The following is an 18,987-nucleotide window of genomic DNA, read 5'->3' as shown; positions in this document are numbered from 1 at the left end:
CAAAAATGTGTGTCCCTCTTGAAAAATTACGATCTTGACACCATCAGAAAAGACTTGTGAAACTGATATATTAGTGAAGAAACACTGCTTCAGATCATACTAATAAAGATTATCGACGTGTACCCAATTAGAAAAAGATCATCAAGTAATCCAACTTTTTAGTCGATTACAAGAAGCATAGCCAGTGGCTTATTTGACCTTCATGATTTCATTAGCATCTTCCTGAACTCATCATTAGATTTGGGGTTATCGGCCTCCTGTTCACTAGCTGCATCAGATGGTGGTGCGCTTCGACTGCTCCAACCGAGAGGTTTCACATTTCTTGGTACTGCAAATGTGTTCCTCCCCTTCAGCTGAACGTCATCATGCCCAGAAGTGGGAGACTGTGGCTGAATGTCCATTTTCCCCTTGGGAGTCTCTCGTGTGTCTGTTCTGCCTGCAATGTAACAGCAATATGAATTCACATATATTGTGTAGTGAATTTCAGTAAAGCAGAAATGATATAGGCAAGCTATCCATGCCAAAGCAGATTGGATGAGGGATAAGTCTAGCAAAGGAAATCTTCCACTACACAACCATTTTAGTCGAGCCTGACATGACTATCACCTTGGACTTGTTTTTTTGTTTTTGGACAAGAACATTTTATAAATTACAGCAGCTAGAAACTACCTAGCGTCTGACAGGATGACCAATACTTCAAACAGCAATTGATATTTTAGATTTGTCTCAAATAACAACTGACTAACACAAGGTAGGATACAAAATTTGAAGATAGACATGCTGATGCATTAACTTACCAGGTTCTGCTCTGCCACTGCGCCCAGCAACTTCTTTCTTCCTGCCTTGCTTAGGATCTGATTTCAAAATGCTTAACTTCTTGCCCATAAAGATTTGTTTGTTCTTTTGTAAAGCCGCTGCAAGGTGTGCATCGTCTGAGAAATCCACATATGCCAACCCCTTCACGAAGAAACAGGTGTAAATAATAGGACCAACATAATTATAGAATGCAAATCTCAAGACCAAACTCTAAATGAACAGAGATTTTAGGGTCTCAACCACTACATTGTACTACTGAGCAACATCAAGATTAATCAAATCAATTTCCTTTTTACTTTCTAAGGAAAATGGCATCTCCAAGACTTTATTCTTGTCAGAGCTGGTCAAAGAGAAAATTTTGGTTTTTTGAGGAACAATGTAGCCAATAGAAACATTAACAACAAAAAGTCGCAAACCTAGGAAGACGAATATTAAAACCCACTATATGTAAAATTGTACATATTAATTACTGCCCCAATAGGAATAAAATGCTCAGCACTTACTCTTGATTTTCTGGTAAATTTGTCCTTTAGTAATCGAACTGCAACAACTCCACCAGCATCAGCAAAGAAATTATGCAGATCATCAGCAGTTGCCTACAGGTATTGTAATGAATATCATGATCCATGATTTAGTGATGATTGGTTACAAAAGAAAGTCTTAGCAAGAGACAACATGCCTGGAGATTCAGATTGGAAACGAAGGCAGTGCATTGATCATTAAATTGGATAGACTTTTTAGAGGATTTATCTGTTTCCTGGTTCTTAGCACGTTCTGCATTTTTGTTTTTTAACTCAGCAGCTTCACTTGGTTCAGCTGATTGCCTTGGCTGACTTTTATCATTCTGATTTTTTTTGTTGGAGTTCTGAGCCGCACTTTTGTGATGCTTAGCTGGTGGCTGTTCTTCTACTAAATGTGAAGTTGGCTTCCTCTTTTCCCGGGCACTTTTCTTGGATGGATTTTCTCTCTCATTTGCTGCAGGAATGCCATTTTTGCTCTCCTGTTGAGACCTAAACAGCTGCAACTCTTGAAGACGAGGAGACACCTGCAACAATGTTAACATTGGATGCAACACACGAAGGAATAATTAAAAGGGATACTGTAAAATAATAAAATATCTTAAATTCAAAGCATCTCATATGAAGAGCCTGAACATCTAAATTGCAGGTATCCCAAATTATTTTCAGCAAGTATTGTTCATATAATCATGTCTAACTCAAACAAAAGGTACACTAAGGTTAATAATGTGTAATCCAGGACATAATCAAATGGACATCAATACGAGAGACTTCTTACTTTCAGTTTCTCCAGAAACTCTAAAGTTCTATACATGTGTCACATACAGGCTTCTTATTCTAGTTGGCAATATTGACCCATTAATTATGCTTAGTGACAGTTCAACGTAATACCAGTAATAAATGTACTGATCCACAATTCCACATAGACAATTAGGGGCACAGCCTGGCACCACATAACTTCTATGAACACATTCGAAATTAAGTGTTGACGAATGTAATGTGCCTCTTTGACTAATAAAATAATGCAGAAAATACGCAGTTAAAAAATGACGTGCCTATTATTTATCACGACTATTTGCATATATATTGGCAATAATGCAGAGCAAGTCAGAAAGGTGTTAATTGTATAACAAGTGAAAAGAAAAACTTTAAGTAAAGGGGCTATATATTGCGAGTATTGCCTAAAAATGTAGTCTTAAGTAGTGAACAGAAGGTAAGGCATATTGGAAACAAAATTTCGACAGAAAATTACCTTTTGAACAGCAATATCAAACTCTTCAAGTGATCCGTATTCTCTCTCAAAGCGCAGCCATGAATGGCAAATATCCTGAATGATTCTGTTTTTTAGGAAATGAATGTATCATCTAATCCAAAGGTATCACATGTATCTCAATTGAAAACATCAAGAAGACTCTGAACCAATGCAAAGTGAGATCAGTCAAGTCCAAGAAGGCATTAGATACAATTAATTCATGTGAGGGTTGACTTGTATGAGGAATAGTTGAACAAGGGACATTCTCATTATTTAAAAGGACAAAAAGAAAGACTTGCTGCATGGGCTTGTTGAGTTCCGCAACATCAATGGTGCAATAATTGGGAAAATGTTTTACATGCATCTTATCACCCAAGCATCCAAATAATGTTGTCTGGTTCATACCTTTTAAGCAATTAACTAGTTTAATAATTGGCTTAATCAATTATCACTAAAAAAGCACAATTCACATCAGATTTCCAGTTTCCACACAAAGTACATACAATACAATTCTAGCCTAAAAGGCTTTAAAAATAAACAAGCCTGTTTCCTATTCTTCAAACAAATTAATCATCTGCAGCATATAATAACAAAGGCAGTAAGCTGACTATGACTAAAACCTTTAAAAAGTGAACGCTGTCATTAAGAATTTCAGAGACAAGTTTGAACTTTGAAGATGTTATGGAGAGCAATAAGCAGATACATCCCCAGAGAAAAATCATTTTTCTTTTTTTTAAGTGGGATACAAGATAACATGGTGGCTCCAAAAAGTGGTAGAAGACACTTAAAGAGAAAAATTTTCATCAACCAGCTCCCGTTACCCACCAAGAGAAATCAAAGGAAAGGCTTAGCCCTTCTAACCAACTACAACAATAGTCAACCCAAAGTCCTACCTCTGAGCCTGTTCCAGGGAATCTCTTACTATAGCATCTCTTGTAAAGGGATCTGCCTTCATTTATATTGCCCGTCTCAATCTCCCATGCTACATAAGCTTGCCAAGCTTCCATCATAGACCCACTAGAAAATAATAGAAGAGAAAAATATAGTTTAATAACTCTGTTAATAACAATAAACATATCAAAGAATCAACCAAGAAAGGGCAAGAATATAGGGAACACCATATTTTAAGCAAGCTCTCCCAGACACCACGAGCCGCAGTCAAATCTTTTCCATACTTCAACTCCAGTCGAGCCCAATAACTGTGCAAGCGAAGTAAGCTTTCTGTGTTTTTGAGATGTGGGGATAGGTAATCTGATGCACGCTAAGATCCAAAAAACAAAAAAAAACGTATGTAAACAGGGGTTAATAGATTTCAAAGTAAAAGGCACACATTTTGCCAATATAGTCAGTTGACATAAAATAGACTGATACCATTAAGCAGTACATCTTTTTTAGACACACACATCAAAATCAATAAAGCAAAATATGAAACGAGAGTAGTTGGTGGCTATTCAGCCATCATGGATACTTGGCATCTATAAACATTTAATGAGGAGCATGATAATGTGCAACTCATGTTTTAAGCCTAGGGCTTCAAAAATTTAAATAATAAATTACCATAGAAATAATGAACTATACAAGAACTATTGCATAGCCTTGCCACAGAATTTGATTTCTCCTAGAAGACAAGATCAGGAAGTAATTAAACAATGCCAATCAACAGTAGTGATAAAGGACATAGATTTAGTGGATCCCTGTAAGGTAGCTTTGTTGCAAACCTACCAATTAGCAACCAGCCAGACTAATGCACAAGAAGCAGTAAATAAAATATGAATAAAGCTTCTATTTAAACCTGTGAACCCTTTCAATCTAGAGATTTCAGAGGCGATAAGGTGTGGTTCAAAGTCCTCTAGCTGTTGCAAAATAGTACTCCCCCTGTCCCGCCATAAGCGAGGCATTTCTATTGGGCACGGGATTTAAGAAATGACACTCCCTCCGTCCCGGCTAAGATGACACATTTCTTAGTCGGCACGGGATTTTAGGAGTTATTGGTTGATGTAGTTAATTGGAGAGAGAAAAAAGTGGTTGGGTGTATTAATTGGAGAGAGAAAGTGAACAAATATACAAATGTGTCATCTTTGTTGGGACAAACTAAAAAGGAAAGTGTGTCTTCTTAGTTGGAACGGAGGGAGTATTTCAAGAGTTGAGTGGAGAAAGAGTAAAGTATGAGAGAGAATAAAGTAGAAAAGTAAAGAGAGAATTAAGTAGAGAAGTGAAGAGAGAATAAAGTAAGAAAGAGGAAATGTGTTATATTGTGCTAAAAATGGAAATGACTCATTTTAGGTGGGATGTCCCAAAAAGGAATGTGAATCGCTTATGGTGGGCCGGAGGAAGTATTCGTCAAAAGTAACAACAGAACAAAACAAGTGTGCAGTGTCATTCTACTTCAGATATACTGACTAGTTACACCAATAAAGGGAAAAATACTAAGACCATCAGCATGTCTACAAATTAATCATCAATACAAAATTACTATAAACAAACACATAAAAATCAGAGATCTAGAAACCCAAGGCAATAGTCAGTAAAACACTTAAAATAAGTCTACAATATAATACCTGAAATACATCCCTTATAATTGCATAATCCACTTCATCCTTCACAGCTGTAGATGAAGACATTCTCCGCCTTAGCCCGTCTGCTCTTGTGAGGAATACATTTAGGTACTGAAACAGAAAGTGCAGGCAAAGTCAGAAATACGGAGTACAAGAAAACAGCAATCAGTTGACCTCAATGGCCTGAAAACACAGGCCAATGTCCTCCACTTCCGGTTAAGAACAAATTATTCGGAAGAGCCACAGATAGTAAGCATGTTCAGTAACTCTCCCAATACTTGAAATGCATATTTTCAGAACAATCAATCATATGTTAAAATTTTGTACCTCATCAAATCCTGAAAAAGTGCACAGCAGTGATCGTTCAAATACCTGAAATAATGAGAAATAAGATGTTGCACACAATAGAAAAGGAGGGGAGGGGAGCATAGGAATAGCAAGAGAAGAAGATCTAGAGATTACACATCACACTGGAACAAAAAGTAGTTCACATAATTAAATAGTGAAAGAGAAATAAAATTCTTCAAATAACAGGACCAGACAGAATTAAATTAAACCTTAAACATGCATGTGTTCTCTTTGCATGTTAACTCCAGTATGATACCTATGAGTCTCTGACACATGATGCCTTAGGTATTATGCAGTTTTCTTGGATTTCTACATTTCTTTTGTAGCATAAAGAAACTAGTCTAAGATAACAGAGTTAGTGGTTGATTTCTAATCTTGTGAAACAACACAGCTATGGACCTTATGGAATTGAGTATTCTCCAACAATAACGTCTACCCCCCCCCCCCCAAAAAAAAAGAAGAAATCAGAAGGAGGATTTTTTAATGTCAACTTAAGCAGTGCATTAAAAATGCACCTACAACATTGAACAAGAAATCTAAAGCACAAAAGATTTAAAAAATCATTTATTAGGTGTCAGACTCATCGAAGGACTAGAATAGATACATACTGTTGATAACTCTTCCTCAGAAGCATGACAACGTTCCAGGGCAAGCAAGTATCGAACCCACAATTCACCCACCCAAGGACAGTTCCTTGTGGCCCTATAATAACTGTCCCTCACAATTCTGGCAGTCTGCAATGCATCAGTTCAAATGTCATTGATTGCAATCTCAGAAAACATAAATGTGAGAAAACACAACCACATAAAATGAAGTACAAAACCTTGAATGTTTTATCCAGATACTGTGTATAGTCAAGCCATAGATCAGCAGATACAGGAAACACGGCTATAGCTCGTTCATACAAGATCTGTATACGTGCTGGATCACCAGATGAGTGCTCAAATTTCAAGTAAGTCTGCAGAGTATGAAAATCATTAATAATCTGAAACTAGTCTACAGACGATACACGTCTGTCTTTTAACAGTGTTAAGAATTGGTCATTTTATTATCAGAATTAGAACACTTTCAGTTTTCAACATGATAGATGTGAAAACAAAACTTTGAGTCAGTTAGAATATGGTAAGATATTCACATAAACAACTTTATTAAATGGAACCATTTAAATAAGTGTATTCTACATGAAACCCGACACTAATTGTGTACCATTATTTGGGGCATTTGATGCCAACTTAAAACAGACCCATTCAGCTCTTTCCCTGATTCATTCTCTCAAATCAAAACCTCATTACTGGGAAGAGCACAAAGGTGAACAACTAAAGCAGAAGTCATGTATATATAAACCTGAAGACATAATTTGTTTTTTTACATTCAGATACCTTTTTGTCCAAAGTTCTATGGCCGGCTTAACACTCATAACGTGTGCTTCGATTAATTCTTACTCAATATACACACTTGCAAAAACTTCTTTCAGCCCTATACCCACAATCAAAAATCCTTATTCATCATGTCAGAACCAATGCTAAAATATTCGTTTCATAATAGCCTGAAATTCTGTGCACTGGGTATTGGAACTGGGAATGAAAAGAAATGAAAACAGCTGTATAGTTACCATCTAGATTCTACAAATATTTCATCAAGATATGAAGTGCTGACGGACAACTAATATCACCAAGAGAATTACGCTTCTTCCTCAACGAGTGGATAAATGTCTGTTTGAAGTTTGAACTTCAAAGGCAAATAAGCCGGGTTTTTTTTCTTTTTTTACAAAAATTAAAATAAAATTCGAAGAGCTTATGATCCTTACACCTAGATCCCTTCATCTTATAACGTATGACTTTCGAATCATGCTAACATAACAGCAACTCCTAGTAACAAAGTCAATCTCTAAAAAGAAAAGGACTATGAAGGGTCACTACTAGAGATAAAAGGACATCTTACAGTAATGGCCACACAGCTAAGAGTCAAAGACTCTTAAGACAACACGATTGATTCTCTTATTTATGTTCCATTTTGTGATACGAATATTATTCCAAGAAAGAGGAGAAGTGCATTTCAATGAAAAATAGCATACACCACCCAATAAGGCAAAGTCCTATAACAAGTAGCACTCAATGGTTTTTAATTTGCACCTTAGACAATTTTTCAGCACCAGCACAAAATTTCTGCATCTGTAAGTGAATCTCAATTTGCATCAACCTACAACGTGACCAATATATAAATCTCTCATCTTTTGAACAAGCAGAACTTCAGTCCTTTTAAGTGGTTGATGCGTGTTTTTTATGTTTAAAGAATAGTTATTTCCTTCTGATAGAGAGAAGAGAGTTCTAGTGTGTAAGTACCATGAAATCTTGAAGTTTTTCAGAATCTGTATTGCTCTTGGAAATATTTTCTTCTAGATGAGCTCGGTCATACAGCATCTCCAATGCCTTCTGATATACAGAGACAACATGAGATGGAAGGTCATCTAACTCTTTATTGTTAGCATTACTGAGACGCCCTTGATCAGCTTCCCAGGCCTGGTAAGCAGCAAGTGTTGATTTTAGGTCGGTATGGGGAATAGACAACTGACGATGAAATAAATTTCGCACGCGCTGGATCTGCTTTTCTTTTGCCTGCAATATAAGCAGCCACTATTAACTACGGAAACTTATACAAAGTCAAAAGTGACATACCAGTTAACAACAAAGAACATACTATTTCTGATTAGAAACAAAAATTGGCTGAAAGAGCTTAAAAATAAGCACAAACACAGATTTCATAAAATCTAATCAAAGGCCTTAGACAGAAATTAGCAAAGTAACTTCTGACAATAAAATGGGAAATCTTTTGATTACCAAACATATGATTGTATTAAGGAACAGCCATTCAAAAAATTAAACTGCATCAGCATCTATATCAAGAGAAGCTTGTCTCTACATAGAAAATGAAAATGAAATAACTACACCTATAATTGTATTGACCTCCTTGTCCCCAATATCCATTAGTAGACTATGAGTAGGCAAGGATGACATAAGGACAAGCATTTCTAATACCACAAAGTGACCAACTAGATTCCAGCGACACATACAGCGCAGTTATAAGTACCACAGGGAGAACATTATTTACAGAAAACTCATTAAATGGTGTAAGAAATGGATAACAGTCTCTAACCGCAGAGTCAGTTTCGTCAATAGTAAAAATAATCGCTTGTTCAAATTCTCTGTACAGCTCCCATATGTGGTGACCTCCGTCAACATGCAAGCCAGCAGCAGTAAGTGCACGCTCAAATAGATTTCTTGCTTTCGAGATGCCCACGGCAGAACATTCTTTGACGGAAGGATCATGTTCTTGTACAAAATTTAAGTAGTCACACCAAAGGTCAACAGACTGCACAAAGAAGATTCAACTCTTTATTACTAGATACTAGATGGCAAACTGCAAAATGCTTTTAAAGAAATGCACATGACTATACATATGTACAAATATATAGAGAGCATTTTTTAAGTGAAACAGTTCAATTTCCATAAGATCACCTTGGCTGTTATAATATTTTATGTTGTTCAGCTTGATATTAGTAAAAGTCGCACTTTGAAGCTTGTGATCACCAATAACTAAAGGAAGTACGGAAAAAAGTGGATATGTTTTTCACTTGTGAACAGAATTTAATCTGATTGTCATGGAGATTAGTAAACTGTAATCTTTACTCTTTAGTTAGGTTTTCAGGTATAATACAAGATCATACCATATAATCAGAGACTCCTCGTTCATACAGCTTTTCGATCTGAGGGAGTGCTTCTAGCCTGCAAAGGAATTATTTTATCACATAATAACGTGACAGTGTGTCCAACAATAGTCGCAACATAAAACATGAAACATGATTCTGACATACGTTAATAAAGATTTAGGTGTACAAAAAAATACATGAGCGGAGAGGGAGAGGGGAAAAGGCAAGAGAGAATGCAATTTCATATACTCGGGTACAGAGCAATCACTTATCACTCATTGTTAACGTAGCTAAAGGTTAGATTGCCCATATCACTGTTCAGAAAATTGTGTACATCCTCATAATATTACATTTAACTGATCATCAACAACAGAATACAAGCAATATCAAGATATTAAATAAATTACTCAACAACAGTGAGTAAAAAAGTGTGGCGGAATCAAGAAAATTGCAATATCCACTAGGAGAGAAAACAACTATTTCCTATAGGAGAATATTAAAGTTATACTCTTCCACAAAACATTGCACATTTTTCCATTTTAGGGTGTCCCCCAAAATAGTGCACGCTTTTTTAACGTTCCATTTTCAGTGCTTTAGACACAATGCATCTACACTTTAGCCTCATTTTTGTACTTCTCCGTCCCATTAAAGATGACCCACTTTTCTTTTTTGTTTGTTCAAACCGAGATGACCCATTACTAAAAATGGAAACACCTTTATCTCTACTTTATTCCTTCCCTCTTACTTTACTCTCACCACTTCACACACAAAACAAACTTGCATAAATTCCCGTGCCGCCCAAGGAAGGGGTCATCTTCTTTGGGACGGAGGGAGTACACTTTTACAAAACTATCAAATATGCCCCACCATTATCTATATATTAAATTATTAACTGATACTCCCTTCATCTATTAAAATAGCAACCTTTGAAACGACACAGATTTTAATGCACAATTGATAAAGTACGAGAAATAGAAAGAAAAAGTGATTTAAACTATTGTTAGTGGAGAATAGGTCCCACCTCATTAGAAGTGCATAACTTTAAGGGGCAGACCAAAATGGAAATAGTTGTTGTTTTTGAAGGACGGAGGAAGTACATAAAAAACAGCAAAGTGGGGCTCTTTCTCCACTCACAAAACACAAACTCACTTTTATAAAAACTCGTGTGACACTTGGGTGTGCACTATTTTGCGTGACATACATAATTCCAATTGTTAATTATTTTAAATCGAAATTTTGTGCTCATATTCTATACTTTACAAACACATCCACTTTTGTGAAATGATAAGCCATACTTGCTTTGTCTATATACCATGTACTATATTAATTACCATGGTATGCAAATATTTCTAACACCAAAAAAATCATGAGGTCACATAAACTATACCATACCAACTATCAGAAAGAATATATACTAGAAGCATTGAGTGCCAACACATGATCTGATGGCCAAAAAATTATAGCATATCGCATTAGGCAATGTTCAGACCTAAAACATATCACCTATCATAATTCAGTAAGCCAAAACACTGTTGACTTTCTTTGTATAGCTATACTAAATTATACGGGAGACCAGTTAAAATTTTAGAGTTTAGAGCGACAAGAGTAATCGGACAAATTGCAATATTGAGACAAGGATCCAAAACAAACAAACAAAAAGTATATAAATAAACTCACGAGGAGCTAACAGTAGTTTGATCCTTAGCCCATTTGCGCCACATATCAGGAGTCAGTGGGAATAAAGAACTCATTGCTTCCCTTGCTTGACTCAGCTTCTCTAACTCCCCTTGCTTCCGCAGAGCTTTGATATACTTTAAGATTCACATAGATAAACTGAGAATCAGCACATTTATCCTTCATACCGGATTGCGTGACCAAATTTGAAGGCTAAACAAAACTCGGTCCATCAAAATGATAGATTAGCACCAATCAATTGCAACAAACCCCGTGGCATAACTCTAGCTTACAGACAGAAAAGCTAGTACGCATATTCACAAAAAATTAAGCACACAAAATGAGTAAAAGTATGTATGCTAGTTATCGGCAGGAAATGATGTTTACTTGGACATGAGTATCGTAATCCGATGGATTATTGTAGAGCTGTGTTTCTAGTGCTTCAATTTGAGCCTTCGCCTGGGATTCATCTTCAGAGTCGGAGTCCGATTCGGATTCTGAGTCGGAGTCGGAGCCTTCAGTAGGGTTCTTAGCGTCAGGCATCAAAACATCGTTTGTGTTGCTGTCTTCTTCTAGGCTAGTCGATTGAGCAGCAACTAGGGTTTCAGAATCCGCCATTTTCACAAAATTGAAGCTTCAGGAGGAAATTTTCAGCGTAGCAGTATCTACAAATTCAGTGTCTGCTTTTACTTCGATTCCTTTTTCGAAAAAATCTGTCCAGCTTTCCCGAAATACATTTGATTAATTTTAATGGTAAAGTAATCTAATTTGAGTAAAATTTTAGTAAAAAAAATAACTCAATTACATCATCAATTTAAAACACATCTAATCAACAAAACTATTAAAAAAATCTAAACTTTTTGTTGCGGAAAAACTAAAAAAAAAGTTAAATTTTGTGATTTTTATGACTGATTTTCATAATTGTGGGATATGCTAGAATTTAAGCAAAATCCATAATATTTTTAATAACTACTTTTAATTTTGTTTCAGTGTTTACAAATGTGATTTTACGTACTAGTACTATAATTTATCATAGTGATAAATGGTTACAAGTTGTACATTATATTCTTTTGTTTCTCGATCGTATTTTATTATTTAATTTTAAAGGAAGATCAAAAATAATAAAACTTGTTTATTAGTAGCCCTCTGGGCAAGCTCACAATTCATGCGGGTCCCCATCCAGGTTCCGACCCTGAATTCAAATAGCTTATGTAATTAGGTTAAATTTCTCCATCTTGTTAAATATCTCTCGATTATCTTTGAACGCAAGAACAAATATGAAATGGCAATGCGGCGATAGAGGAGGAGGACGAGACAATGATTGTGAGGAAGGAAGTAGGAGATGGTGGTGATGAGTTGGGCAAGGACAAGACAACGACAACAAGGGGAGAGGGAGGTGGTGAGGAAGGAGAGGATGACATGGCGGCAACTGCGCAGCAAGGGAGGAGACTATGGGGAGTAGGAGAAGGTGATGTTGAGAAAACCGGGTAATTTTCTCTCAAATAGTGAAATGAACCGATTCAGTAATTTCAGAGTTAACTCAATGGGGTCTACTCGATAAAATTACTTCTCCAAATAAATTCTTTGGAAAGACTGGCGAGGACACTGTCCCTCTTAAATACCAGATTCCTAACATAATTTATTAGTCGGTGTATTTATCACAATATAAAAACACCCAAAAGAACCGTACAAAACACTACTACCAAACCCGCAAATAATATTGAATACAATATCCCAACAGAAAATAAAGCCAGAAATAAATGCGGAACAAAATAAATAATAAAGAAAGAACACACCCGAAACTTTGATAACGGAGTTCGGCCAAATTGCCTATGTCTCCGAGCACCCTCTGCAGAGCCCGCTTATATTCAGACGGAGAAGAGAATACAATATTTGAGGTACATTACAAGTGAGGGAGGAGTGCTCCTTTTATAGGAAGCCACTCCCCCCAACTCCCTAATACCCACCGATGTGGGACAAAGAAATTTTGGCAATTTCAACAAATCTCTACCTTGACAAAATTTCAAATCCCACCGAACACAAATCTTCTCCATCCAAACAGACGACTCGCGGTGCTTTCATATTGGCGCAGTCAAGCGCCAGCTCCAAATCGCAGAATACTAACCCAGTCCAAACAATGTTCAAACTTGACTCTCGTCACCACCTTGGTCAACATATCTGCAGGATTCTCCAAAGTTGGAACCTTTCTGATGACAATTTCCTCTTCTTCGAGAATTTCCCGCACAAAATGATAGTGAACATCAATGTGCTTCGTCCTTGCATGAAAGACCTGATTCTTTGCTAAATGAATAGCACTCTGGCTGTCAGAATATACTTCAAGTTGTTTCTGACCAACACCTAATTCTTTCAGCAACCTATGAAGCCAAATTGCCTCCTTCACAGCTTCAGTAATGGCCATGTAATCTGCCTCTGTCGTAGACAAAGCTACCGTTGACTGCAAGGTAAACTTCCAACTAACTGTCGCACTCGCTAAAGTGAACAAATAGCCCGTAGTAGATCTTCGCTTATCCAAATCACCAGCATAGTCGGAATCACAATATCCAACTGCAAAATGACCAAGTGATTTATCCTGCTCAAACAACAAACCAATATCTACAGTACCTTTGATATACCGCAGAATCCATTTCACAGCTTGCCAATGACCCTTGCCTGGATCATGCATGTATCTGCTCACAGTACCAACGGCCTGTGAAATGTCAGGTCTTGTACACACCATTGCATACATCAAGCTTCCAACTGCGTTAGCATAGGGAACCTTCGCCATATATTCTCGCTCATCTTCCGTATTTGGAGATAACTTAGAACTAAGTTTCAAATGGGGAGCAAGTGGGGTACTTACAGATTTGGAATCATCATTCACACCAAAACGCTGTAGTACTTTGGTCAAATACTGCTTCTGTGTCAGCCAAAGCTTGTCTCCCTCTCTATCCCTTGTAATCTCCATACCGAGAATCTTCTTGGCTTCCCCCAAATCCTTCATCTCGAACTCTTTACTCAACTGAGCCTTCAATCTGTCAATTTCAACTTGGCTCTTTGATGCTATCAGCATATCATCAACGTATAAGAGTAGGTAGATGTAGGAACCATCTTGAAGTCTGCGCAAATACACACAGTGGTCGTATTTGCTTCTTGTGTACATCTGATCCTTCATAAACTTGTCAAACCGTTTGTACCACTGTCTTGAAGACTGCTTCAATCCGTACAACGATTTGTTCAACTTGCAAACCCAATTTTCTTTACCAGCAACCTTGAATCCCTCCGGTTGGGCCATATAGATTTCCTCCTTAAGATCACCGTGTAAAAACGCGGTCTTCACATCAAGTTGAGCTAGCTCCAAATTCAACTGCGCTACCAAAGCCAACAAAATTCTAATGGAGAAATGTTTAACAACAGGAGAAAATACCTCATTGTAATCAATTCCCTCCTTCTGGGCGTAGCCTTTAGCTACCAATCTTGCTTTGTAGCGAACATCATCTTTGTTAGGAAATCCCTCTTTCTTTGCAAAAACCTATTTACATCCAATTGCCTTCCTGCCTTTCGGCAATGGCATCAGCTTCCACGTGTTGTTCTTCTGAAGAGATTGCATCTCTTCTTCCAAAGCACCTTTCCAACCATCGCTTTCTGAACTTTCAATAGCTTTCGAAAAGATACATGGAACATTATCAACAACTGGAAGCGCATATGCTACCATATCCGCAAATCGAGCAGGTTTCTTATTTTCCCGCCTCGTTCGCCTGACTGCAATTGGCTCTGATTGCTGCGAAGGTTCTTGGGGTGGAACCTCTTCATCATCTGACTCCTCTTCTTCCATAGGAGAGTCATTTGTGGTGTTCGTAGTTGGGATCACAACTACTTCTTCGAACTCCACCTGCTTCGGTGTATACTCCACCTGCTGCGAAGTATCACTACTATTTGGATTTACCTTATTCAACATGGAAGATTCATCAAAGGTAACATCCCTATTTACAATCGTCTTCTTAGACTCCAAACACCATAACCGATATCCTTTAACACCAGCACTGAAACCCATAAACAAAGCCTTCTTTGCACGTGGATCCAACTTTGATTCAGTCACATGATAATATGCAATAGAACCAAAAATATGCAAAGAATCATAATCAGTTGCAGGTTTACCGGACCATACCTCTAAAGGAGTCTTGCCATCAATGGCAGAACATGGCAAACGATTGACAATGTGTTGAGCGTATGTGATGGCCTCAGCCCAAAATTTTCTGTCTAGCCCAGCATTAGACAGCATACAACGAACTTTCTCCACTAGTGTTCGATTCATACGCTCTGACACTCCATTCTGCTGTGGTGTATGTCTCACTGTGAAGTGCCGAACTATGCCACACTCCTGGCATACATCTTGGAAAGGATCACTCTTGTATTCTCCACCGTTGTCTGATCGGAGAACCTTGATCTTCCTCCCCATCTGATTTTCAACTTGAGCTTTCCATTTCAGAAAAATCCCAAGGACTTCATTTTTGCTCTTCATAGTGTACACCCAAACTCTCCTGGAAAAATCATCAACAAAAGTGACAAAATAGTGTCTACCTCCAAGTGACGGAGTCTTGGCAGGTCCCCACACATCTGAGTGCACGTAATCCAGAATTCCTTTCGTATTATGGATTGCAGTGCCAAATTTCACTCTTCGATGTTTTCCCAGAACACAATGCTCACAAAACTCTAATTTGCAAGACTTCGTACCTTTCAATAATCCTTGCTTGGCGAGAATTTGCAATGATCTCTCACCAGCATGTCCCAATCGCAAATGCCAAAGCTTCGTCGCCTCTGCATCCTTCTTATTACTCGAAGTTGCAGTTGCTACTGTCCCAACAACTGTACTACCTTGGTAGTAATACAAATTGTTCTTCCTCACACCTTTCAGCATCACCAATGCTCCTGAAGTTGCTTTAAGAATTCCATCTCGCATCATCACAACTAGACCTTTAGATTCTAAGGCCCCCAATGAGATGAGATTCTTCTTCAACTGGGGCACGTACCGCACATCCTTCAAAATTCTAGTGGATCCATCCTGATTTCGTAGCTTGATTGAGCCTATCCCGGCTGTCTTACATGGACTGTCATTCCCCATGTAAACAAGTCCGCCATTAAGTTCTTCGAAATCAAAGAACCACTCCCTGATGGGACACATATGATAGGTGCAACCTGAATCCAATATCCACTCGTCTGGATGCGATGTTGAAGGTGAAACCGTCAAAGAACAATCTGACTCCGCATCATTTTTGCATTCAGCAACATTTGCATCTTGCGAAGCCTTTTCTTTCTTCTTCAACTTTGGGCAGTCTTTCTTCCAATGTCCTTTCTCATAACAGAAAGCACACTCATCTTTGGCAACTCGCCTTTTCGATTTGGACCTTCCTCTTCTCTCCTTTGATCGGCCTTGTTGACGACCTCTTGCCACTAATGCTTCATCTGTAACTGCTTTGCCTTTCATTTTATCTGCCTTTCGCAATTCATGACTATACAAAGCAGAACATACAGTATCTAAAGACACATTCTCTTTACCGTGGAGTAATGTGGTCTCCAGATGTTCAAATTCATCAGGTAGAGACGACAACAACATCAATGCCAGATCCTCATCCTCAAATTTTACATCTAAATTTAGCAGGTCTGCTACTAATTGGTTAAACAAAGTAATGTGTTCATTCATAGTGGTACCTGGTCGGTATTCAAATCGGAACAACCTTTTCTTCATAAGGAGCTTATTCTGACCACTCTTCTTCAGAAATTTGTCCTCCAGTGTCTTCCACAATCTATGTGCAGAAGTCTCACTCTTGACAGCATACTTCTGCTCCCTGGACAGACACGACCGAATTGTTCCACAAGCTAACTGATTTATGGTACTCCAATCTTTATCATCTGTATCTTCTGGTTTCTTTTCTTCAATGGCAATGTCAAGACCTTGCTGGAAAAGAGAGTCTAGAACGTCCCCCTGCCACATACCAAAATGGCCAGTACCGTCAAATATCTCCACCGTCAATTTCATATTTGACAGTGGAAACCTCGACCACGATGACGAAGAACTAGCCTTGTTTTCTTGATCATTACCCGCCATTACAGACTCAAAATAAAGTATTCAATATTACAAACAAATAGAACCAAGGACGAACCTTTGGCTCTGATACCACTTGTTGAGAAAACCGGGTAATTTTCTCTCAAATAGTGAAATGAACCGATTCAGTAATTTCAGAGTTAACTCAATGGGGTCTACTCGATAAAATTACTTCTCCAAATAAATTCTTTGGAAAGATTGGCGAGGACACTGTCCCTCTTAAATACCAGATTCCTAACATAATTTATTAGTCGGTGTATTTATCACAATATAAAAACACCCAAAAGAACCGTACAAAACACTACTACCAAACCCGCAAATAATATTGAATACAATATCCCAACAGAAAATAAAGCCAGAAATAAATGCGGAACAAAATAAATAATAAAGAAAGAACACACCCGAAACTTTGATAACGGAGTTCGGCCAAATTGCCTACGTCTCCGAGCACCCTCTGCAGAGCCCGCTTATATTCAGACGGAGAAGAGAATACAATATTTGAGGTACATTACAAATAAGGGAGGAGTGCTCCTTTTATTGGAAGCCACTCCCCCCAACTCCCTAATACCCACCGATGTGGGACAAAGAAATTTTGGCAATTTCAACAGGTGAGGCATGCATTAAGTTGTGTGCACCATAAGGGTCGTAAGCATTTAAGTCTCCATCGATTATAAAAGTAAAAAATTAGTATCAACACAACTGTATTTATTGCTCTCTTTTTTTTCTATCAAATGCCATAATAAAAAAAAAAGTGTTTTCACAATTATTATTTTTTGCTCTGTTTTTTCAGGCGTATGCTTGAATTTGAACCATAAATATCATTATGAACATAAGATCAACCAAAAAGGGTTCCAATTTGAGCACTTGAAGACAGTTCTCTGCCCACCAAAATGGCCTCCACATCGGGCTAGTAAATGTCTTGGTAATCTAGTCCTCTCGAGCAATCAGCAATCACCACTAGATTATACCAGACAAATCGTTATGGAAACACTAGCATTCACTATTAGTTAATTCATCAAATATTTGATCAGTAAAAGGTAAAATAAACTTGTCTTTTTTATATGGACGTTCCACTTGTGCTAAATACAACCTTCTCAATATCGGATGCTGTAATACCACATTAGTCTCGACTATGGTAATTCCACATTTTGCATAAAATTTCATGATCTCTTTCTTGATAACTTCAAGTAGTATAAAGGTTCAACCTTCTAAGAGCATCTCCAGTGGGCGGATGTCCCACTCGGACATCCACTAGGACATCCCGAAAACACCTCCCGCCACGTCAATAGGACTTCCCATCCCACTGCCACGTCACTAGGACATCCCCTTCACAATCCGTCCTTCCCATCGCCCTTCCCACTAGGACTTCCTCCAATAAAAAAAATCACAAATTCACAAATAAAACAATTTACGTTTACGGAAATAAAATTTCAACACGAATACGAACAGGAAAAATTAACAACTTCATTTAAAAAAAACATACATGATTGAAAAAAAAATTACATAGTAATAAAATTAGAGAGAGAAACTTGTTAACACAAGTGGTGCGAATGAACTAAAATTCAACGAGCCGTATATATAGAGTTTAAAAAAAATTAAAAAAAAATTAAAAATCGGACGTCCGACCCACGCCACAATGGCGGACGTCCCGGTCGCCCGTCGCGCACGTCCGACCGGACGTCCGCCATTGGAGATGCTCTAAAGCCATCTCGAACTGGCTTGACTTTGTCACAATTCAAACACTCCTAGTAATTGATAGACGACGATTGTTTTTATTTTTTATTTTTAATACTTATCTATGGAAACAAAAATCGATTGTTGCTTCTGGTAATTATTTAGGGTTTAGGTGCTTAATGCTTTTTTTTTCCTCCAAACTTTTTAGAGCATGTGTTTAAGCATTTGAAATTGTTTAAAATCTCATGGAGTAATAAACATGGCCTCATCAAAATTAATACACGCGCGCCGGAAAATTTTGAAGTGGGACAATTAAGAAATTTCTTGATGTTGTTCATATATGG

At 37.6% G+C, this 18,987-nt stretch overlaps 1 protein-coding gene across 2 annotated transcripts; it reads right to left on the bottom strand.

Moving 5' to 3' along the window:
- Nucleotides 1–68: 68 nt before the first annotated feature.
- Nucleotides 69–11,615, bottom strand: LOC121756421 (squamous cell carcinoma antigen recognized by T-cells 3-like). Of its 2 annotated transcripts, XM_042151971.1 has the most exons (17): nt 11,257–11,615; nt 10,873–11,006; nt 9,214–9,271; nt 8,643–8,858; nt 7,832–8,104; nt 6,313–6,447; nt 6,098–6,223; nt 5,469–5,513; nt 5,145–5,252; nt 3,705–3,847; nt 3,480–3,603; nt 2,587–2,661; nt 1,496–1,861; nt 1,320–1,412; nt 798–957; nt 176–436; nt 69–145 (listed from the first exon to the last, which is right to left on the bottom strand). In XM_042151971.1, exons 1-16 carry the CDS (start codon nt 11,485–11,487, stop codon nt 201–203), a joined length of 2,523 nt encoding a protein of 840 aa, XP_042007905.1. In that variant the 5' UTR covers nt 11,488–11,615; the 3' UTR covers nt 69–145; nt 176–200. The 2 variants fall into 2 exon arrangements, with proteins under 2 accessions (XP_042007905.1, XP_042007904.1); XM_042151970.1 differs by having other exon boundaries at nt 69–436.
- Between the last annotated feature and the right edge of the window lie 7,372 nt (nt 11,616–18,987).

Source organism: Salvia splendens, chromosome 11 (genome assembly GCF_004379255.2).
Source record: "Salvia splendens isolate huo1 chromosome 11, SspV2, whole genome shotgun sequence".
Taxonomy (NCBI): Eukaryota; Viridiplantae; Streptophyta; class Magnoliopsida; order Lamiales; family Lamiaceae; genus Salvia; species Salvia splendens.
This window is presented reverse-complemented; position numbering and strand designations above follow the sequence as displayed.